This window comes from Aspergillus pseudonomiae, assembly GCF_009193645.1.
Source record: "Aspergillus pseudonomiae strain CBS 119388 unplaced genomic scaffold BDV37scaffold_25, whole genome shotgun sequence".
NCBI classification, from domain to species: Eukaryota; Fungi; Ascomycota; class Eurotiomycetes; order Eurotiales; family Aspergillaceae; genus Aspergillus; species Aspergillus pseudonomiae.
The window spans coordinates 61,233-84,928 of NW_022476017.1; the positions used below are offsets into that span (position 1 = coordinate 61,233).

Consider the following 23,696-nt stretch of genomic DNA (forward strand, 5'->3'; position numbering starts at 1 on the left):
TCAACTGGATTCGGATAGAATAAGCATAAATTAATTTCCTTCTTTTTACTTTCTCCCCTCTGTCTTGTAGAGAATGTGGAATCGATATTCGATTCGACATGTTTCGTTTGGTCGAGGGGTTTTGTTCATAGTATGAGACGCAGAGATGAACGGAGGAGATAGTCTCACCTCAGCCCCTCCTCTCTGCGCTGTATGTGATGGCTGCAAGTCTTTCCCCTCTCTCCCCAGATTAGGAAAATGGCAGGGAAGCGGGACGCATTTATGCAGGATGAGGTGTAGTGTAACCGGTTGGGCCAACGAATGCCCCATGCCCGTGATCGGCGATGAGGCTGATGATCATGTGTGCCCTCACCGCCCTTTCATCCTCGATTGATCCTCACTTTAGCTTCTCTTTCTCTCCCTTTCCCCATTCTTTTCTTTCCCTCTTGCTCTTCTCCCTCGTGGGTGTTTTCTTGTGTCTGGTGGAGCCTATCACGTCCCCCTCCCCTCCAATTCCCTGCCTCTGATCCCACGCTATTCTGCGAATACCCCTCAATTGCTGTTTTTTTTTCCCCTTGCCTTTCCTTATCATTAGCCAAATCAAACAAATTCCCCCTCCCCTCCCCTCCTTCCATTGTAAAGCGATTTCACTGCCCTCTTCTTTCATTCTTTCTTTCAACCCAACCACTCAGGTAACACCAGTCTTCTGTTCAACCATTGCATGTTTGTCGATCCGCTCATTCGATCATGATTGCTTTCTGGTGTGATTGAATCATGGGGAACTGCAGTTCCAAGATAGTTTAACTGTCTGGCTGTTGGTTGCCTGTTTTCTACTTTCATCATTGTAAACAACATTGTGCTTTGCGGGGACGGCCCCTCTTCTCTTTGACTGACTTCTGTGTTTCTTTCCCTGCATACGGATCCTTGCCTGTCATCATGCTGGGCCGGTTACTAAGTACTGCAGCTTCCACATTGAACCCGGCGGCTTATTCTGCAAAAAATCCCCATCAACTCGAGTCCGTCACCGAAGAAGAACATACCTCTGGCCTTCTATTTCCTGATGCAAGCCTTCTCCGTCGCTCGAATACACACGCGTATCCCCTTCATACGGCTTTCAATTCCCCGAATGCTTCTACCGCCGGTGCCTATGACGATCGGGGAGGGGTTGACTTGGATCCTACTAAGGACTTTCGTGTAATCATCGCTCAGAATGCGCTTGGAGATAGGGATGCCTGCGTGCTACTGGATACTCGTGCTAGTTCGGAGCCTGCCACCTATGGCCTTGGACTGGAACCTCAGGCATTTGAAAGCCCGGGCGTACGGCATGCTCGAACGGTCTCGAATCTGACCCGGGGACCTCGACGAGGTTACTTGTCTCAGTCGTCGACAGTGGAACCAAGTCCGCTTTCCTTTGCTACAGAAGCCCGCAGATCGCCACCACTGTCGTCTGGTGCTTTTATGCGCGCCCGTGGTCGCAGCTCCACGTTATCACCCGCTGGAGGCCCTCACGATCCTGGCTATTCGCGTCATTCGACGGATTCGAACGACGCTGGTCTATTGAACTGTATATTTGGCAGCAGTGCATTCAGCTATCGAGGATCCTCTACCAAGATGCACATTATTACTGCCGATGACGAGCCCGGTAGGACTGCGAGCGCCTCTCCCGCCTCCCGCAATTCTTTTACTCGATCCTACACTACCGGGAGTTCATCGGCCTTCGTGAATTCGAACCGGGGGAATGACGGAAAACCACCGTCAAAAGTGACCATTCTTGTAACGCGGATGTTTAGCGTCAATCTGCCGGAGGCGGGTGAAACCTCTCCAGACAGACAAGACACTGCTGCTTCCTTGTATCAAGAATCACTTCCAGAATCTGGCTTCCCGTTCCCCGACCTCACTAAGCGCAAAAAAATCAAAGAGAAGAAAACCCCAATGTACGCCGTGGCGATCACTATCCAAATCCCTCTTCTGGGTCGCAATGCCGGTCGTCCCGTTTCTCGGTTTAGCACCCAAGGCTCTGACTCGCCCAAGCCAGGGATGGCGTGCTCGCTGGATTCGGACTACCGCTGGCGCAATGGGTTCTTAGACGACAGTTTGTCACTTGCTTCCCCTCCAGCAAGCCTGGACGAGAGAATCGATTTGCTAGTGGATCACTGGGATGTCGTTAACCGCACCTTGTCGCATCTGGAGAGACTCTCTCGGAAAGAGATCCTATTCCTCCTGAAAAAGGTGGATTCATCGTCTGGAATACACCCGAAGCCAGCTAAACCTCCGAATATGCAACGCACAAATCAAACTATAATTCACTTGCCCGCGAACATCTTGGCGGTAAATTCAAAGCTTCGGGAAGAGGCTATTCGCAGTACCCGCCGTATCAGCACGGCTCTTCAAACCCCATATGTCGTAACAGGACAAAGTCGGTGGGGTGTATGGCGCGAGGAAGGCCGTTCGATTGTTCGCAATCTTGGGGACAAAGACCATAGTTTCTTCTTCCTGGTGCTCATTACCGCGTTCTTGGGGAATCACACGGAGTGGCTCAACGCATTAGGCCCAGAATGGTGGCGACGCCGGCACTACATCCAACAGAAGGCCCAACAACAGGACTCTGATCCGATCCTAGCGAACCGTACTGTAATTGTTTCCCCCGACAAGATGACTGCTCGTCGGCTTATATTTTTGCTTTCTGCGTTTCTTCCCCCCAAGCAGCGCTTTGAACCTCTTCCGTCACCCATTCGACCTGGCACATCTTCCTCAATGCGTGCTGTCTCACAAAGTCCGCCCAATGTCCCCGTCCTACGACAGGAGTCTCTGCGCAGAGCCATCGAAAGACGGTCTCGTGCGCAACGTTTGAATCTCGCTGATAGAGATCAACACCAGCGGTCTGTGAGCGTGTCATCAAGTGAAACCGCACACCGCTCAACAGATGATACCGAGACCGCTGTGCCAATGGAATTCGCAGCAACCAGGAGAGGGTCCGATGCACGTTCCATTAGAACATTAGGGGTCCCTATACACGCGAAGGATGCGCGCAGCAAGAACACCAGCACCGCAACAACATCCACCGCCACCCCTGGTAGCACTGTCCCTGTCCCGCATTTTGCTTCACAGAGTCGGTTAGAACGGGATAGGTCGGACCACTCCATGCATGAAGGGGCTGATAGTCTGGCATCTGAGAACCTGCTGAAGAATTTGAAAAGAAGTGAAAGTTCGGTGTTGAGTACCAACAGCAGTGTGCCTTCAACTACTGGCCGATGGGGTAGCCTGTTCTCGGGATTATGGAGCTCACGCCAGGAGTCATCCACCGGAAGCAGCGAAGCCGTTTCGCCAGCTGAGATCCGTAGGCGCTCTGTCTCTGGATATACACCGCTGCCGAAACGAGGTCCTCCTACCTTAAGTCAAATGGTAAAAGAGGTCTCGACTGAAATACCTGAAGAAGTGCCTACAGTAGCCACAAGTGGCAATATTTCCATTCCTCACTCCAATACTCAACATCTCGAGGAAGATGTGCAGGATCTTTCATTAACGGTGGGCCATAACAGAGAGTCTTCCTTGAAATTATCCGTACGGGGCGATGACGGAATTGTCGACGTTGACCTTCCGTTGCCTGGTTTTGTCTCGCTGTCTTCATCAGGTGACTCTACCATGACTTCGCCGAAGAAGACACGGACCTCAGTAACTAGTGTGGATGCTGTAGCATCTACGCACAGCAGTGGCTCAGGCTTTCCTTATGCGCCTAGAGAAAACGACGGGCCTAATATCAATGTTGCTGGTTGGCTGAGAAGCTTTCATGAAGACTTTCTGCTCCAAGCAGTGCGGCCTTATTCAAACTTGGAAGCCGATGTGAAACGCGCAATGCAAGCTGAACCTACCCCAAGTCATGCATTTTCTTCTGAAGCGGATGGGTCAGAGAGATGGGTCGATGTGGCTACGACGCTAATCGCTGACGCAAGAACGTTCACGGTTAAGCGACTGCGCCTCAGACGGAAAGCTATCAACAATGACTTTTGGCGAAGCCCTACTCCACCTCCCATTTCTCAGCCTGGTACCCCTCGTCACATCCCTGGAGGTTCTAATTCGTCTTCCAGCAAAACATCTACTATCTCTCCCATAGAAGGTTACGAGTCCAACGAATTCGAAGAGCGTTTTGTCGAAGAACCGGTCATGGATCTGGACGGCACACTGGTTGATGCACTTGAACGCGTTCTTGCTCAAAGCGGCCCATCGTCTTTGGCTCACTCTCGGGCACCGTCTCCATCGCGGGCTCGCAGGGGCGATGATAAGGGCACATCAGACGCAGCGAATCGGGATGAGGCCCAGGTTCCTTCTCTGGAGGTCCCTCGCACTGAATGTCGCAAGCTCGTCCTTGGGGCACTTGAAGAAGTTGTTCGCAGTGTAACCACTGAGCATTGTCGGGATGATGTTGATGGGGAGCTTACTATGGCAGACAGGGAACGCAAGCGTTCATTAGCTGGACCCGACAATACGTTAAGAGAAGGGGTGCGTAGGTGGCTTCTTGACGTTGAAGAGGCTTGGTGATTCTTTTTTCTTCTCTTCATCTGATTTTCCTTCTAACCTAGTATTTTTTTCCCCTTTACTTTTTTTTAAATATTCTTCACATCCCTAGGTCCGTTATAAGATGGATGCTAGTGTTTTGCTTTGGGCAATTTCTTCATTCACAGACTTTTCTCTCCTTTACTTCAAATACGGGTGGAGCTTCCTGGTTCATCAACATCAGAGCCGGAGTTAGTCTGTGGCCAACTTTATCATTGCTTTCTGAACATCATGATACCCATGTGTTGTGTTTGTTTTTCTTGCCAGTCTTGTATCTACAACTCGTGATTCACCATTGACATGAGTGAAGCTGTGACAGTCTTCTAGCTAGCTTTTATGATTATTCTGCGTGAGCTTTCAACTTGATGCATACTAAAGTCAGCAAGAGATTGCTGCTTGTACAACTTTTCCCAGACCACCTTGGATGCGATCCGTTCTACATGTCCCATCCTCACTGTGCCACATCCAGAGGAATATATTGAAAACATGTTTCGATCTGTCTAAATTCATTCAACACAACAGCTACCAGAACACAGACCTTAAGGATCTGCCAAATCGGATTCAGCCAGTTGATATAACTCTCTACCTATATCACCCATAACTCGGTATCTATCGCCAATGATGCCCTCATGAGCTGGAGGGTCAGTCACTCCAAACCAGGCGATGATAATATCTGTGATGGTCTATCCATCCGCGTTAACCCGTGTCTCTCAGACAATATTGTGCTCAGTATCCAGGTACATTAGACATATATATCCATTTGTCTCAAAGACATCTTGACCTGCGAGAAGAATATATCCTGCCAATAAATAGTCCAGCTGCCTTGAGCTCAATAAAACGATATGGATGGACGGAGGAAGATTAATTCACCGTAATAGGCACCTGACCATACCAATTACACTTAGTGTTATAAACACGCTGTCTATTTAATGTGCATTATTCTTTGAGTTCCTATTAGAGGTCCAACTTCTGTCAGGATTGCTGGTAGAAAGAATGCTATTGTATCATCAGCCGAGGCATAGAACCCAAGACTATGGATGACTTTCTATGGCGAGCGCCTCACCCCATTTATTATGTATTGGCTATGGTTTCTGGTTACGTTCAATTCGGTAGTTGGGTAGTTGTACATTCTATTCTATATCCTTTTTTTTTTTTTTTTTTTTTTTTTTTTTTTTTTTTTTTTTTTTTTTTTACATGTATATAACGATTAGTGGAAATCATGGATAAGGGGATCTTTTGCGTGCACCTTGTTATGTTACACACAAGGCCGCTTGGTGATAGTAGTGGCTTACCTATCCATGATACTATAGACTTCACCTCTTTTGAACATTGGACTACATATTGTCGAGGAACTGGCATATCATACTAGTCAAAATAAGCACATACTACTGTTCATGTCAATAATATATCTAAAGATCTATAGTATAGAGACTAATGTCTAACCCGAACCAGCTTCACTCCGGCATCATCGGCAACAACCTCATCGCCTTTCAGGGCAACCTTCACGGTCTTCAACACCTCATGAGTCTTGCGTGGATCGACGACCTGGACCGCCACTTCGTCCGACAGCGATCCATTAACCAGCACCTCGAGACCATCCAGCGCATCGTCCTGCGGCGCCTTCAGTGTCGGGTTAATCGGAGTGGCCGAGCCCGGCCTAATGAGGATCGGAAGAGTATCGAATCCATGCGTTTCTGTGTACCACTGTCCCGGCTCGTAGGTCTTGCTGTGATCGAACCATGAGATCCACTTTCCTTGAGAATCCTGGGGAGTCCGAGGCACATAGAAGGTGACGGTACCCTCGTCCGTGAAAACGGGAGCAATGAGCAGGTTACTGCCGAACATGTACTGTGTATCGAGAGGGTAGGTATTGAGATCATCCGGGAACTCGAGAAACATGGGTCTCATGAGCGGGGTACCCTGGTCATGGCCTGTGAGGGCTTCGGCGAGGAGGTAAGGGGTGAGGAGGATCTTGCGTTTGACGCAGTCACGGAGGACGTCCGAGCAATCTTCACCGTAAATCCAGGGAACTCGGAAGGAGGAGGATCCGTGGAGGCGGGAGTGTGAGGAGAGGAGTCCGAATTGGACCCAGCGTTTGTAGAGGGATGGTGGCGGGGTGCCCTCAAAGCCACCAATGTCTGAGGCCCAGAAGATGTAGCCTGAGAGCATGAGACTGAGACCACCACGGAGGGACTCGGCCATGGCTTCGTATGTGCTTTCGCAGTCGCCACCCCAGTGGACGGGGTAGATTTGGCCGCCAGGGCTGGTGCTGCGAGCGAAGAGGAGGCTGTTGGATTTCCCATAACGGTCAGTCATGGTCTCGTAGACGACTTTGTTAAAGAGGAGGGTGTAGTAGTTGTGCATGCGGGTTGGGTCGGATCCGTCGTGATACTGGACATTTCTGTAGGGGATACGTTCGGCGAAGTCGGTTTTGAACGAGTCGACGCCCATGTCCATGAGACGTTTGAGGTGGTTTGAGAACCATGCGCAGGCGGCAGGGTTTGTGAAATCTACAACGGCCATACCCGCTTGCCAGTAGTCCCATTGCCAGACCGAGCCGTCGGTACGCTGTGTGTTTGTCAGTATGCGTTCCCAACATCTCTCCGTTTTGAGTGAGCGTTGTGGGGTCGTACCCTGATGAAGTAACCATTCTTTTTGCCCTCCTCAAACAGTGGCGATGCCTGTCCAACGTATGGGTTGATCCATACACTGATCCGGAGATCGCGCTCCTTGAGTCGCTGGAGGTAGCCTCCGGCATCAGGGAACATATCGGAGTCGAACTCAAAATCGCACCATTGATAGGACTTCATCCAGAAACAATCGAAGTGGAAAACGCCCAATGGGATATCCCGGTCCCTGAAGCCATCGAGAAAGCCGGTGACGGTTTGCTCGTCGTAGTTTGTGGTGAAGCCTGTTAAAATGAAGATGTTCAGCGTTTAGAGGCCAATTTTGATAGAAGGGAGTATACGCACTGGTAGTAAGCCACAAATTGTAACTCCAGGAGGGAACTAAACTAGGACGTCCGGTCAAAGCCGTATACCGTCTGATGATCTCCTTGGGGGTGTTTCCATAAACCACAAAGTACTCCAACTCTTCACCGGCAATCGAGATATTGACTCGGGTAGTTCGCTCTGACTGCAGCTCCAGGCTGACTTTGCCAGGGTTGTTCACAAAGACGCCGTACCCCTTGGAGCTAATGTAGAATGGGATGTTCTTGTATGTCAATTCAGACGATGTACCTCCATCTTCGTTCCAAATGTCGACACTTTGTCCGTTCTTGACGAATGGACCGAACCTCTCTCCAAGGCCATATAGTTTCTCGCCAACCCCGAGATCTAATGCGGCAAGCATGTGTCCTTGACGCTCAAAGAAGATCCCATCGTCCCAACGAGACTTCTCTGTAGTTTGATCGCCAACGTAACCGATGGATCTCCAGGAGTGACCAGTGAGCTTCCCTTTAGCGCCAGAGAACACGAAATCCAATTCGTTGGGTGCTGTATTGATGGCCAAGTTCAAGGGGCCACTGCCATAGTTCAGCTTCACGTTCTTCTCGTGGTCAATCTTGGTCTGGCCAGTTGACGAACTCAACTGATAGTGAGGGCCGTTATCGACCTGTCCTGCCCTGGATGCCATATATCAGTAACTGAGCGAGGAGTGGAAGAGCCAATGCTGTTTTTTGCTAAAACAATCCGCACTTGAATGAGCATACCAATGAACAAGTTTGACGCCGATAATGCCTTCCAAAGGAGACGTTACGCTTGCAGTGACGGTTGCTAATTCCGACACTTTGTTAGTTTTTGTTCAACCCAAATCAACCTGGAAAGAAACCAACCTGAATTAAGCGTGTCACCACGATGCCGCTGGAATTTATTTAACAATAAATTGACTTGCCCATTATTAACGTGCAGTCTCTCGACATTGTTCATCCAATCAATTCGAATGCCTTCCTGCGAGATCGTTAAACCACATTGATCAGTAGGCAAGTGCAAGTATACTTACGCGCAGGCGCCACATCCCCTCGGTGAACTTCATTTTTGCGGTTCTGAGGGGGGATTAGGCCCGAATAATTGTCGGCTGAATCTAGAAAGCCCACTGATCAAAGGTAAATGCGCAATTGACGAGTCGCGCTGCGCAAAGAGAGAGAATCAGCTCTATGTACCAAACCCAGTGGTGGTATCTCGCACTAGCGCATTTGCTTGTAGGACTTCCAAGCCCCTCATCCGAGAGAAAGGGAGCATCTAGCTTTAATAAGAACACGCCCGCTCAGGCGATTGACACTCCCCAGTCGTCTGATGGTGACATATTGAGGCGGGGTAGCTCTGGCCATTGCCTAAATCGAAACGGACCTTTGTCTTGTAGGGGTTTTGGGGTTTGGGGTTGATGGTGCTTCAGACTGATTGCGCCAATCATACTGGGACATAATGGACCGCTAAACTAGCTGCGAAAAAGGCTGGAGGGTGGTAATTAACCTCCGCGTGAACGGGTAAATGAATTGAACCGAGCAGACGAAGTAGTCTTGATTCATCCTCTCTTGGCGGCGTGGGGGGAAAGCCGGCTCCTTTGCTTATTTATTGTAAAAGGAAGGTCACACGTGCTAGCCCCGAGCCTGGGGCAATCAAGCCGATGTACCTATCGATATAGTGTAATAAGACAACTAGTGCATAGAACAATCGTATATATTATGTCTAGGCGCTAAATACGTCTGCACATATTCGTAGCTATTATTATGTATTCAAGTCTTCCCAAATCCGCAAGTAGTACTTTTCATCAATCTTCATAACTGTATTTCCATGACCGAAATTACTTGTCATGGGTCGGGGTATATGACTAACGTTTTATGTTAGAGAAAGTGGTCTCAAGCTGCCGCTTCTTGGACTGCCTTTAGACACATTACTATCGTCTCGCGACAGATTCCTCATCTCAGCCAATGGCGCGGCGATGCTTTGTGAGGACCTTGATGCTAGACCAGGTGGAGGCGATATGTGATGGCTGACGACACTGGCAGGTAGTTCAAGAGAAGGTATGGACGCATCCGTGAGTGTGGTGGGCGCCGGGCCGACTTTGGTTGAAGTCGCGCGTACTTGTGCCTCACTGTAGAATTGCTCGAGTCTGGCCGGATCATTGCAGAAGTCTGCAAACCCGGTAAGGATATGTTCGGGGGCTCGGTACAGATTTGCAGAATCAATGCTCGCGTGTCCCTGAGGGCTCAGAGGGCTATGGACCTCGTGCACTGGCCGAGCCATGGGCGAAAGACGCGGAGAGATACGGTCCACAGGATCGTAGGTCCCTGCGCGTGCTCGATATTGATCAGGTCGGTCTAACCGCTCATGTCTCGGCATGTCACGACTGGCAACACTGCGTGTGCTGACAAGTCGGTTGGCAAGAAGTAGGAAATCTCCTTCGCCAGTGATCTGAGCTAGAAGACTGCCAGATCGATGAATATACTGAGGGTATTGGTAGTCAGGCATGCCCCAGGAATATGACACTTCGACGTCTGCGGGATAAGAGGACCTGGCCTCAAAGTCAAGGACAAAGTCGAACTTCCGTAAGAGGGCCTTATGGAAGTACTGATGGTCCAATGTAACCGGCTGGGAGAATGACTCCGAGTTGCACTGGAGTGGAATGGGGCCCTTAGGGGGAGGAACTTTGAGTTGGATGCGGTATGGCTTCCGGAATGGCTGGGTTTTGTCAATAGCGCAGGCTTCGGCAATGGGAACTTGGACGAGCTTCAATCCAAATTTCTCGGCCGTTGAAGCCCATGACAGTACCGTATCCTCAATGAGTTTGGGAGTGGTATTCATCCAGCTGAGCTCTATATGGAAGCAATTCTCGGGATTATGCAGCCGATCATAATGAAGATCAATGACCTCAGGGCGATTTGAGCGTTTGCGAGGGTCGACGTCGTATTTCATAGCCTTAGACAATGTGATAGAAGCCTTGTTCTTAAATTTTGACGGCGTACTAGGAGTCTGCGGCTGCATATCCTCCACGCTATCGGTGCGAGTATGACCACTTATAGGTGAGCCTTTCGCGGCCTCACCCGCCGGAGTTGAAGGAACTGACTTATCCGGCCGTATTTGGGGGAACCAGCTACCACGAGATTCAGGTCGCGAGACACGATACTCGCTAGAGATCTGGTAGAAATAATTGCCATCCCGAAAGTTGTGTCGCTTTTCTACATGCTGGAAGAGACCGTGTTTCATCAACTCGTTACCAAATTCGACTGCCTCTTCCCGGCTGTCAATGTCGCGGAAGTTTTGGAGCAGCCAAGTCGTAAATTCGAAACCAATGAAACAGTTGTAGTGCAGCCGCCAGTGCCACCTTCGATCCATCATCCTCACTCCCTTTTCACCCTGGATTATCTGCGCCAAGGATGATAGACTGATACTAGAGCGCTCGAGTAGTTCTGACTCTGGAAGTAGCTGTGCAGGGGATGAGTCTAGCCCGGGATCCACAAGTATGATACGGTCTAATTCAGCCGCGATGACCTCGGATGGGTTCCGTGTCTGGTACATGATGTTGAGGGGGTTCTGCTCCCTCTTCTTGTTGGAGCTTTCGAACCGCTTTTCCTCTGGAGGGATATACTTGTGGCGCTGCCATATATGTGTGAGCTGGTTGATGCCAAGCAGATGAATTTCTTCTTCATTATCTTCATTGAATCCGTGAAGGCGCCGAGAGTTGAAGTGCAAACGCATCGGGATCAGGACGTAACGCACACGCCAGAAGTGGAGTTGTTGGGCTGCATTGAACAAGTAGTCTCGGTGGCCCGCCACATAATTATCAGCGTAGTTCCAGTTGTATTCCTCATACGTCGAGTCTAATTTTATATCCTTCACCACATATTCAGGACTTAAAATTGTTCTCATCGCCGGAGAATACAGAGTGAATTTTCGCTTCTGATCTGATGCTAAAAGCGAGGAAGTTCGATGCGTGTACCGCGTGACTTCAATCTCCGCACCCTCAACACAAATAAGTCGATGGATCGAGTTGCCTTTGGACAAGAAGACAGTAGCCCCGGCCCTTTCCAAACTATGAGTGTCGAATACGTTCGGTGACTGGAGGGAATATTGCCCGGAAGCTTCAACTACATTTTTCCCAACAACGATCTGGAACCCATGGGAAAGCCGTAGTGAAATCATTTCCCGGAGAAGCAAGCCTCTTGTTTTAGGCGCCTCAATACCTTCTGAGTCTTCGTTGGGGAAGACACGGTATGGAGTCTGCAAATAGTCCGATGCAAGTTCACTTGGAGTGGGGAACTCTTCTGTTGTTAGCGGGAGAATAGCCGGGGACTTCAAGCTCTTCCATTTGACCACCGCAACATGAGGAGGTCTTGGATAAGCATGCTGCCAGCGCCCAAACCAGCTAGTGTCTCGCAACACTTCTCTTGGGGTGTTGCAGGGGTTAATTGAGCGAACCCAAGGGGCCAACGCCTTACTCTGTGGACTTTTTGAGGATCCATTACGCGATCCAGTACTCAAGGTTACCTCGAATTTAGGCCCATGCCGTCTTGGTTGAGCTGTAAGGCGAGTGTCCTCGCCTAGAGGGATCTCGGTAGTTGTAGTCGAGACCGACTCCGGTATGGCTGGACGTCCTTGCTGCTCTGTGTCTTGGAGTGGCTGTTTGGGAGGCACTTTGATCGATATCGGTCTTGATGGCGTAATAGCCGTGCTCTTGATTGGCTTTTGGAGTGTTTCTGGGGACGGGGCCAGGTCGATTACGGTCGATGCACTATCTGATGCACTCAAAGAATCCACGCTTCTATTGTCTGCAAGAACACCCGACAATTTCCTTGAATTTGATGTTGGCAAGCCTCTGGCGTGCTCAACATTTACTTCTGTGCTAGCCTGAGCTCTAGGAGGGGTAGAACTGAGGCCACGAAGAGCGAAGCTGATTGTGCGCGATATACGCGGCAACTTTGCTTTGGAGGAGCTTTTTAGGGCTGGTTTCTTGGGAGAAGCGCTTTTCGTAGACACAGGGCTTTTAGGGGCTGGAAGTGGGATGTCGAGTTGTCGCGATGCTGAACGAGTACTCTCGTTTTCCCTAAGACGCAATATAGATCTAGCAGAAATCCTTTCATGTGCATTAGATGCGTTCACTTCTGGCTCACTAGGCCTTTTAAGCTTGGACGGCTTCCGGCGATGTCGCCTTTTTCTAAAAGGCTGGAACACATTTTCGTCATAATTGTCCATCCAGGATAGCACCGTTTTTGGCGTTTTCTTTGATATAGCAAGCATTGCATCCTTTGAGCTTGCTATATTGTGAAGGAACGGCTCCGGCCGGAGACTGTCGCTCAATTGATGTCGGAAAGGAGAATTGCGCCTGAAAGTAGCCTTAGGGGGAACAAGACTACCTGGACTAGAACCAAGGACAGAACTGGCAGCTCTAGAGATACTCTGCCCCTCTGAGAGGTAGGGAATTGATATATTTGATTGTTCACTCTCCATCACGCCCATCATTTGAATTTCAAACATCCGCACCCGCGGAACAAAAACTTTGGACTGCTTAGTGACAGTGAATGGAATAGGCGCATTGGGGTCTTTTTTCAGGATACGCCGAGACTCTCTGTAGGTTTCAGGGTTCCAATATGATATATCAAGCCAGTGGGGAATCCCATAACTCCATTCATTTGACCGACCAGACCAATTTGATTTCGAGCTCATCCCTGTGAATGAATCCAGGAGAGCTGACTTCGGGGAAAGGTGCGGCGTCTTACTTGATAAGCTCGCAAACGAATGGCGCATTTCAGGAGAGTTACCCCCATGCTGGATATCACCGAATGTGGCAGTAGTAGGCCTCTGAGCTGGCTCCCGATACTTGAACAGAGGCACGGAGTGAAGAGGCATAGGGCTAAGACAGACAAGATCAATGGCGATTCCGCGGTTCGTGAGTGCTTCAGTAGTGGAGGCTAATGATTCGTATGATACTTCAAAAACACCGCTTCCAGGCGTAATGACTATGATTGAAGTGCCTGTATGAACCATATCACGGTCAATATGGTCGAATGCTAGATGTGAAGATGCAAGATGGATAGCTTCGAGTATGTTTCCACGGAGGGCGGTGCTTGGCCGCCCTGCAATGGTTGCCGGCTGGGATTTAGGTGCGTCAGTTGCGTTGACTGTTGGAGTATCTGCATTCTGTACATTGAGTATTGATACGTCCCTTAGGAAGGTCCTGAAATCCTTCTTTAGTTCATCCAAGATAGTAGTCCAATGGCCACTCGCCATGTCATTGACCACTACCCGATAGAAGTCTCTTGTGGGAACGTGGTTCGGGCCGAACATGCTCGTCAGATTCTCCGAACTGAAAGTGGAAGAGGCAATGGCCGATGCATCGTACTCAACCCGCGTGAATAATACGATGGTCACCAGATGCCTTGCATCTGAATTGACCCACCGTTTAAACAACTCAGGGAGAAACCCATTGATAACTCTGCTAAATAGAATGTCGCCAGTGCCTTCCGAATCGAAATTCCACATTTCCCTTGACATCTGGATGAACAGGACGTACTTCGCCGATTCGCTGCGAAACACTGGTATGGTTTGGGGCGAGAAAAACCCTGAGAGGACCTTTTTGCCACGAATAAAGATGTTTTTTACAGTTGCCTTGATACTACCAGTGAATACGATTTTCTGTCCTTTGTAAACAATCCTCTCTGCAAGCTCCGACATGACCAACCTCCACATGTCAGACCTGACCATATACTGGTCACGGAAGGAAATATCAACATGAGAGGCAGCGCATTGAGCACGGTCTACAATCGAGATATGGACGGTTGTCCGGTTCTTGAACCCGAATATGTTGGCGATACTGGTGGTGACCGAAAGCTCTAGCTTGGGAATTCGTGTCTTTATCTCTTGTGGCATAGGTTTAACCACGAAGAGGCATCGACTTTGCAGCGGGGTCTTAAACTTGGACATTGAGTCTGAATGAAGCGTGGAGCTCGATTCAACGTGGCTATCGCGCAAAGATCTCGATCCGAGATCTGCTTTAGCTGAATGTGTGCCATCTCCGGGACACCGAGCAGGTAATATCTCGATCACATCGCCAACTTCCACGCCCATATCGATGAAGGCGGCCTGATTGAACAGGATTTCCTCCTTGGAGAAAGTCTCATCATGAACCCAGAGCGAGCATTGGCGACGATCCAAGCCAGTAGAAGATAACCGGATTGTCCTTTCATCGGGAGTCGACGGTTTATCACTCTGGCCATCGGTCTGAGATAGTGCAAGGGAACGAGTGGTAGAGAGAGTCTCTAGACTGGCAGCACTCACCTGTCTCAGGTGCGAGTGCTTCATGGGTCCCCGTAGAGACATTTTCCCTCTCACCGTCGCATATTAAATGGGTCGCCCTGCAATGTCCCTGATAGGTAATCAAGAGTGGCTCGGAGGTTATCAAGTTAAGAGCTCCCTATCCACCAAATCCCCACACTTTCTTGAAGAAGAAGGCGGTAAAGATCAAAATATCACGTGCTGTATTTGTGCCTGAGGCATTATATTCACTACCGCCTGGTATTCTCAACTTACTACTAGTACCTACTTCCGGAGTACTGATTGATGTACTTACTATGTACCAGGCCTGTAACATACGCAAGGGACTCCTGAGTGTATCCATGGAAGAGCACGCCAGAGAAGTGGAACCTTGATAAAATACGGAGTCCTACTCAGAACTTAATTAACACCTCCTTACTCGATCTATGAGTTCCCCTTGTTGTCATATGCATGCCCGTAGTGCCATTAAAGAGCTAAACCCTAACTTTGTTGCTGGCCTCAGAGGCTCAGACTCTCAGTGACAATTTATGGGGATGTAACCTAGTAGTACGTATGACATACACCCATACATGTGTGGGGTGTTCTAGTGCAGGAAGGACTAAGGATCAACAAACCGACCTCGTAAAACCATACCCGAATATGATGATACGCCTACTGCAGAACTGTTGGGGCCTAACTACAACCACCTACCCTTTAGGTAGCGAACCATGGGCCCGGGCCGACTGTATCACTCCGCAAGCAGTAGCCCAAAAGATAGATAGATCAATCGGCATGACAGGCGTAAAATCTCAGCCTCGGGGTTTGAACAGACTATCGGGATTTGGGTCCTAAAACTACAATCATTCAATACAGCAGGCGCTAGTGGAAGCCATGCTGCGTAACCTGTACCGAACCCACCCATATCTCATTAGATCGAGAGGCCTTTCGACATTTTGGTCAGGTGCCGCCAATATCGTTAAGATAGCCCCTTATACGGAATAATCTCGCACTGACTACAAATTTGACGTGGATCATTTATCCGTATACAATCCTAGTTGGGGAGAAATTCTTCGGGATTGTCAGAACATCGTGGGACTGAAATTTCTAGCTAGTTAACCAACTGACTGGGTCCCCACTGTGAACCCATGGAACCCTCAGCGAACTTCTATGTAGTACGGAATTACGCCTAGGTGTATTTACTTCATCGACGGTAACTAGTGCAGACCCGTCACATACCAACCATAGTTCATTGGGAGACTTGAGACGGTCGGGCACAGCCGCCTGCGTATTCGACCCGACGGTATGGATGTAGTACTAAGCTAGCTCTCGAATAAGACTACAGGATTCTTGGAATGAGAGGTTCTAGCATACATTCCATTTTTATAAACTGTGTGGTTTAAATATGGCAGCTACCATGTTGGACATGCCCCCCAGATGGGTCGTGTGATTGTATTTGCAAAGGAGTCTCGGACTCCGACGATCTGACACCGAACGACTGGTATTTGCTTGGAGGGTGGAGCATACGGTATGACCCGTCACCCAATGTCAAGTCAGGGGATGTCAGATCAGTACTTACCGAGTAGGAGAAAGAACACTGAGAGTACCGGCCAGAAGGAACCTTCCGCTCCCACGGGCCGGATCGCCAGCGAATGACAGTCTGTCTTTATGGAAAGATGTGCCCCACTCTATACAGGTACTCTGTATGAGAGGAGTGGCCTTGACTACTAGGGAGCCCATAGGTGCTTTTCACACTAAAGTACCCTGTCCACCTGAATATACTAGTGGAGCGCATCTGCTTTGAATTATCAGCTGATGTGGAGCTCTGCATATTTAACTCACTCAAGAGGCACGATCCTTGTCAAGTGGCTCAATTGTCGGTGACTTACTTCCTTACTTAGTAAGGCCAAGCGAAACACTTACTGAAAGATTTTCCCGAGTCGCAAGAGCGGCGGATACTAGAAAGTTCTTACTTCACCTAACTCTTGTACAGGTAGATCCCTATTGTGCTTACTCTTAGGACCAATACCCGATAGGTTGGGGAAGTGAAAGGAAAAGAGAAAAGGGAAAAGAAAAGGCAAGGAAAAGAAAGGTAGAGAGAAAGAGAGGGAAAAGGGAACCAAAGAATAAACTTATTCAGTAACTCAGTGTATCTAATGATATATTGCTTGATCAGTTCTGGTTAAGTCAAGGTGGGGGGCAGTCAGCTCCAATCACCGGGGTGAAAGTTACTTGGGCAAGGTGGCATAAATGATCAGAATTGAAGAATTGAGATGGAAAGATTTGATAAGGTATGTGATATCTGGTCGAAAGACCACCGAGATGGGTAGTCCATGAACGAGTCCACATCTGCCAAACCATAAAGCCAGTCCGAATACACTAGGTGTAACCATAGTGGGCCGTAGCAAGCTATCGAAGACTTAAGACCTTTCGGATTTCAAGTCTGGAACGGCATATGTTAGGTCGATAAGGCAAATGTAATGGTTTCGCTTGAAATGCCCCCTCGTTGGGTAGTCGTGTTCGGTACTAAAGGGAGCAATTCAACAATTGACTGGCGGTGTACACTAATGTGGGCACGTGTACTGGCACAATAGCGACCCGAACCAGGCGCACGCCAATTTTCTAAATGTAGAAAATCTCGGGACCTTCATAACAGTCAGTTTTTGTCATTGTCCGCGTAAACTCCAGTGTCAGGTTCCAAAGAATTCTGAGAAAGTAGGTCTCTACACACGAGTTGAGCCCGCTGAAAAGATAAATCTTTCGTCGACATCACAGCTAACCAGCGCGACACCTTGGTAACTTTTTCCCAGGCCGTCCTTTGTTGGACAGTTCCTGCCTTTGCAAGGAGTAATAGCTCAGTCAGGAGCACGGCGGTCGATTGCATGAGAAAGTGCAGGACACACCACCAAGGTGAGACATGGTAGACCCATGAAGGTTCTGGCGAATCGGGTAAGAGGTCAAGCATTTGACCCGCCAGGTCAACACACATAACCGCCATTGTATTGCAGAAATTTCCTGGTATTTCGACGCCCGGAGCCCTCCATGTGAGACGACTAAGACATGGCTGAGTAATCAAGATCTTGGCACTATAGAAACGGAAGGCGAGACATGACCGCTGCCTCTCAAACGCTTGGTGACCATGGGTAAAGTGGAAGGCTGTCGGAAGCCGGGAGAGCCACCCGTCTACTTTGCCGTTCAAGGTGGAGATGGCCATCTCTACTTCACGCCAGGATTTTCGAGCAGCTCCTGGAGCATATAATGTGTCAATAGACTCTCGCATGATCAATCCTAGGTCGACGAGACAGAGAAAATATAGCGAGGTATTCGGCGTGAGCGAGTCCACGGCATTGTAGGCAGCTTGCCCATATTGTTTACCCTGGTACGACATTGGGGTCCCGAAGCCTTCTGAAGTTGTAACTTCGTTGGTGGATTTTGTCGAGTTCATTGAGGATAGCGCCTCCATAAAGTTGTTACGGCTCTCATTATCCGTGATAATTTGAGCGACGTTATCATCTAGAAATTCTTCCTCCTGGAATGGCACTGGGTAGGGTGTAGTACAGAAGTCGCTGCTGCAGTGAGGTGGACGGCCAGTCATCACAGAGAGTTGGATATCGAGCATGTAAATGGACCACCATACACGATAGCGAGTTTCTTTAGACGTGTGGACAACCATACTGCTCTCATTGCGTAAATTCAATCCCATGATAACAGCGGATCGTATCGAGGTGCCACATATTCTCCATGACCTGCGTAATAAACGGAGAAATTAGATTTAAGCTGTGAGCTACGACTACACCAGACGTACCTATTGACTTGTCCCACTGATAAGAGATAGAACGATGTTAGACCCTCCACTTGCACCTGTTGTAGATTTGGATGATCCAATAACGCCACGTCACTCATACTGAGTTTCCAGGCCCGTGAAAAGTATAAAGGTCCATCATCTGGCGTATCTTGGGCGTCAGACTGCATCTGGTGACAGTACCTCGCAGCAATACCAAAAATTAGATTTAGTATCGCTAGCCATCTTTTTCCTGGTCGTACGAACGGAGTTGAGTAGAAAGACTTGTACTGCCTCAAGAATATCGCCTTGCCGATAATCGGGAAGAAAGGGTGGATGATGGAGAAGTAATTATCCACGAGCTGGTCAGCAAGCATTTGTGAAGGCCGCTGCATGGTATCGACATTATCTATGACAGGGATTTCCGAATCATCGAGGAAAAAGCTCACAGACGCAACTGACTGGCGGTCCCAACTCTCCTTGGAACTGGGAGTGACAGGACTGGAGCGCTCGAGCATTCGCCTCAACCTATAAAGCCATGTTATCTCAGAATGTTCTCCGACAAATCCCATTGCTTGTATCTTCTCATCACGGTTGAAGTCTTCGTTAATGTAATCTAACGCCACCAAAGAGGAAATCGGATCAGGGTCCGGATCAGCTGGAGTATCAGCTCCTCTAATAGTGGGTGTAGAGATTGACGCCTTGCGACCAAATGCCTGGTCATTGCCGGCGCGTTGCTGCGGATCGTTGGTCAAAGAGCAAACGCAGGGGGTACAGAGGGAAAAAGAAGAACCTACCTCATTGACAACCTGCTCGATATGTTGGGCAGTTTGCGAATCCACCTTCGAGCAAACATCTTCCAATAGTGCTTCATAAATTTGCTTCTGGTTTGTCAGATCACTCAGTTGCCTATTACCCACTGTCAGAAATTCAAAACCAATCCTCGCGAGTCGTCACACAACGCACTTGGCCATCTTCTCTCGTTTCCGGTCGCCGTACGAGCAACGAGTGCCGGCTTCTTGGCATCGCTGACAAGTCGGGCGATGCCCGCTACATTTGGCTTTCTGTTCTCGACAATTCTCGCATGCCCGGCTGACCCGTCCGCTGCTGGTCCAGTTGCTCGGGTTTGCTGACCTGGGGATTGCTACCTTGGAATTTAAAGCGCGCTCACCAGAAAACATAGACGAAGCACCTGCGGGGTTTTCCGCAAAGCCAGCTACCATGTCGTAGTTGACGGAAGGTGCATAGGACGGCTGCGAATACTGGGGCACCGCCCAGTCGTTGAAAGTAGCCTCATTTCCTGGATACTCAGATGAGGACGAAGAAGTGTAAGGCGGATAATGAAAGGGAGGAGGACGGTTGGGGTCGGACATTGTCACAGGAAATCTTGCCAACCCCCCTTTGTCCCGGCCCTCTGATAGTGCGAACAACCTGGATGTTAACGCACTAAGCCCGAGCAAGTGTTGAACATTGAGAGTGGCTTAAGAAGTGGCTTACAAACACGGGAAGCAGCGATGTTTCCTGTCAGCCACGGTAACATACGAACAAAACATACCTATGAAACTGGCGGTGGTAAAGTGAGGGACCCAAGTCAGTGCCAGGATGGCTTGTGGTAGGCTGGAGCTCACTGCCGTGTTCACTGGCGCGGAAGTCGGCTCGCTTCCGAGTTTGAAACCAAGGTATCATAACCAAGGTATCAATACTCGTGGACATACCTTCCGAGTACCAACCCTGTATTAAACAACACTGAAGTTCAAGACAAAGGGCACGGCTGTACCTAATAATCGAAAATTGTAAAGAGGGAAATTTTTGGGCACCACCATGGTATTGTTGTGTTTTTTTTTTCTGTTTTGCGTTTTTGCCCCCTTGAATTGTTCTCTTTGTTATGTGTAATTTTTTTTACCCCCTCTTTTCTGGGCATCGGCGACCCTGTTGTGGTTGGGTTTCTTCATGCCTTTTTTTTTTTTCTGGTTCTTTCTTGAGCTGGTTCTCCTTGGACCAAAGACATGAAATTTCACAGCAGAGCCTCGGATTATATAAGGCAGCGAGGCCATGGGAGGCCCTCACTATACCCTATGATTTCTGCCCGAGGCCATAATTGCATGTTAACTTCAATGACTGTATGGTCGCAGAAGTTCCAAATGTTCCTGATGACCTCAGAAAAGAGAGAAGCATATGCCTCGATAACATAGCTGGCTCAATGACTCAGTAGCATCGGACTCCGAGTTCATGTCATGGGCCGAGATGGTCTTTAGACTAGTGCGTGAGCACTATCACCTATCACCCTATCGAGTCACTCGCAATGACCTGTCCACACCGTTCTCAGGGTGCAAGAAGCATCAATGTTACCCTCAACTGCAGGGCTGTGCAACGGCACGAGAATACTAGAAGCTTCTAGAATCATAGTGTGGCGTTTAGAGTGAGAACGCTCTAAAGCGACACATTTGTCGCTAGAGAGCTGCAACATATCATTGCTGTCAATTGGAGCTTCGACACCCACTAAACCTCACGATTAACTAGCGCGCAGGAGTTAGTCCATGGAATGTTTGTTTGCTTGAGCGCTGTTAAATCAGAGTCCATCGGCCCAATATCAGCTTTGTATACACTTGCTGCTCGATCTTTAGTCATCCACATGGGTTGAGAGAAGCGAACAAATATTGTTTCATTGCTTAGAATTTGTGCCCTCCAACAATGACTTTCTCCACACATCGAGCAGACACCAGCACCGACGAGAACGAAGTAGTTGAAGGACGGACGATGCACACCATAACAATGTTGCCGCATATGTGCATCGCTCTCGCCACATCGGTTTTCTTTAGATCTAGTGGTGGAGAAAAGTATTCACTCACGCACGAGGGTCATGGTACATAACGAGCGCATGGCTATAGCTTAGCAAATATGGATATAGAACGACGTTGGGCTCAATAGCCGAATCCTCGAGTGATTTGACCATGACATGTAGGAAAGCTCCGGCGGTGGAACTTCCTGTGGCTAGGCCTTGTAGGTCAATGTCCGATTTCCGTGGTTTCTTCTGAAAGAATGAATAGTTTTCAAGGCAGATCTTCAGGATGGCTCTTTTAGTCTGTGTCCATCAAGATGATAACCCAGAGATCTGATTAAGCGTAAGGTCAACAACTGTCTATCAGAGGTCATCACAGTCCAAGGGAGGTTCATTGCCAGAGAAGTGACTTCCTGAGAGATATCAACAACAACTTGAACTCGACATATTCTCTTTCATCGACTGTGGTCACAGGTGCATTTATTTGAGGAGTTGCAGGAAACACCAACCACTGGAAAGTTTCCCATGTCATTCTACTATGCCGTGGAACTACATACAACCGTTGATGCCTAGGGATGCCTAGGGATGCCCAAAGACGCCTTGAGGCGGCAAGACAGAGAGCCTTGAAGAACCATGCCTTGTTGATGTGCGCGATGAGGAAAAGGCCATCGTCAGTCGACGGCATCATCAACAGGTTAGACTTAGGACTGAAGCTAGTGAAAATTGACATTAGCAACGGGGATCAATGGAATAACTGCTTATTGCTTACCTCCGTGTACTCGTTCTCTCGCGTCCTGTTCGGGCGATGTCAGTCTCTCAGTCAAACGCTTCGTGTAACATTTACGGGTTCATTCCCGGATCCGTCCTCGGGGCGTCCCTGGATGTCATGATGTTTCGTTTGCTTACTCATGCCAGGAACATCGTGGCAGATCTTAGAAAATCTCAAGACGAAAACATATTGCATGTTGAAGGAAGTGATTAGGCCTCGACGCTGAGATTTTTGAGAAACAACTCAACTACATTAATGAAAAAAAGGGGAGGTGGAGAGAAGCAAGAGAGAGGGAGGGTGGAGAAGGAAGGGTATGGCAGAAGAAAAGCGGTGCAAGCAAATCACACCGGCAAGCTTTCTTCATACCTCAGGGGGATTGAAAAGATTATAAACCCAAATTAGGTTGTAATTCGGCCGAATGTTTGAACAAATGGGTCCGACATGTTCACCAGCTGCCCCATCGATTGTGCGTTGGGAAAGTGCTTTGATTGGCAAGGAATTATGTTCCGAAGGGCATTGGATCAATTTAATCTTGGATCCTGACATTGATTTCAAAAAGCGGAGCATAGTTTTTCCTCAGGTGACCCCCTCTTCTACAAATTACCGACTAATCTACTACTAGTAGGAGTACCTACGGTCGCTGTCGTTCTGACTGCCTTCAGGTACACTTGACCCCGACACCGTATGATAGTCTCGGAGGCAAGCTGTCTGCAAATCAAGTGCCCGCCTTGCTCATGTTTGCAGGTTGCTGGACGCAGGAGGCTATTAGAAAAGCAATGCCTCCCTCAACCTTGCAGAGCGGCCAGTGAGCGTGGGAAACTCGTTCCTCGCCTCTCTAAAAAAAAATACCCTGATTTCGGATGATGCGAGAAACAGGGGACTACAATTTGTACATACATCAGACTGACATTTGCATGGACTAACCTTCCTTCGCCATGTTCACGACCAGATCTCCTCCCTGTCCTACTTGCCAGCCCCTGGCCACCAACGCTTCTAGCAACAGGTATCCAAGAAATGCCCGGCTTCTGAAGTATCTACCCATTTTGCTACGAAAGAGTCTCGCCAGTCGGTCGTCCACCAGAAGCTCCCTAAACAACGGATGGTAGGGGTGTTTGTTGTCAGTCGCTGACAGCTCACGGAATAATCTATAACTTCTATCCGTCGTCCTGATCGCAATCAACAAAGTCCTCAATTTTGATTGTTGAATTGGACCTGCATGGCGTGTAATATGCGGATCAATCGTAATAAATCAAGACGCTATCGAAGGGAGATAGGACTAGGCAAAATGGTGAACATTCAGTCGGACTGGCAGTTTGAACATAACATAACACACCAACTGTCTCGTTAGTCCGTTTTGCTCGCCGGGCTGAAGATCAGCGGATTAAATATCCGAGACGAGTCTCTTGTGGGGTACCACTAGCATTCATGCCTACATACCGGATGAACCCTTTCCCGATCCTCGTCTGCAATATTGGCTGATTCTTAATTCATTAGCCTCAAGATACGCTTTTGATTGTTGTGCATATTGAAGAAAAACATGACGGTCAAGCACGAGAAATCTCTATCGTGACCAATGGGGCATAGCCGAACAAC

The 23,696-nt window shown here is 48.8% G+C and overlaps 4 protein-coding genes across 4 annotated transcripts; 1 reads left to right on the top strand and 3 right to left on the bottom strand.

Annotated features, from left to right (window-relative positions):
* The first annotated feature begins 781 nt into the window (after positions 1-781).
* BDV37DRAFT_97448 (uncharacterized protein) lies at positions 782-4,735 on the top strand. Its single transcript, XM_032091520.1, has one exon. It carries the CDS (start codon positions 916-918, stop codon positions 4,513-4,515), a length of 3,600 nt encoding a protein of 1,199 aa, XP_031942437.1. The 5' UTR covers positions 782-915; the 3' UTR covers positions 4,516-4,735.
* Positions 4,736-5,961: 1,226 nt separating this feature from the next.
* BDV37DRAFT_293266 (putative sugar hydrolase) lies at positions 5,962-8,562 on the bottom strand (the record flags this gene model as incomplete). The annotated part of the gene is made up of 6 exons (XM_032089371.1): positions 5,962-7,098; positions 7,164-7,441; positions 7,503-8,152; positions 8,240-8,303; positions 8,363-8,477; positions 8,530-8,562. 6 exons carry the CDS (start codon positions 8,560-8,562, stop codon positions 5,962-5,964), a joined length of 2,277 nt encoding a protein of 758 aa, XP_031942438.1.
* An 803-nt stretch (positions 8,563-9,365) lies between these two features.
* iml1 (GTPase-activating protein IML1) lies at positions 9,366-14,843 on the bottom strand (the record flags this gene model as incomplete). Its single annotated transcript, XM_032086956.1, has 1 exon — positions 9,366-14,843. The coding sequence occupies one exon, from the start codon at positions 14,841-14,843 to the stop codon at positions 9,366-9,368; it is 5,478 nt and encodes a 1,825-aa protein (XP_031942439.1).
* A 2,101-nt stretch (positions 14,844-16,944) lies between these two features.
* Positions 16,945-20,522, bottom strand: BDV37DRAFT_245799 (putative C6 transcription factor). Its single transcript, XM_032081688.1, has 5 exons — positions 20,333-20,522; positions 19,522-20,270; positions 19,353-19,464; positions 18,580-19,292; positions 16,945-18,520 (listed from the first exon to the last, which is right to left on the bottom strand). Exons 2-5 carry the CDS (start codon positions 19,926-19,928, stop codon positions 17,431-17,433), a joined length of 2,322 nt encoding a protein of 773 aa, XP_031942440.1. The 5' UTR covers positions 19,929-20,270; positions 20,333-20,522; the 3' UTR covers positions 16,945-17,430.
* Between the last annotated feature and the right edge of the window lie 3,174 nt (positions 20,523-23,696).

What these genes read in the sequence shown, in the direction of transcription:
- BDV37DRAFT_245799 (XM_032081688.1), bottom strand. Translation starts at nt 19,928, where the DNA reads ATGTCCGACCCCAACCGTCCTCCTCCCTTTCATTATCCGCCTTACACT. An exon ending in AAACGAGAGAAGATGGCCAA is followed by an intron (nt 19,465 to 19,521) that starts GTGCGTTGTGTG and finishes AGTGGGTAATAG; the next exon opens with GCAACTGAGTGATCTGACAA. An exon ending in TCAGTGGGACAAGTCAATAG is followed by an intron (nt 18,521 to 18,579) that starts GTACGTCTGGTG and finishes TTTATTACGCAG; the next exon opens with GTCATGGAGAATATGTGGCA.
- BDV37DRAFT_97448 (XM_032091520.1), top strand. Translation starts at nt 916, where the DNA reads ATGCTGGGCCGGTTACTAAGTACTGCAGCTTCCACATTGAACCCGGCG.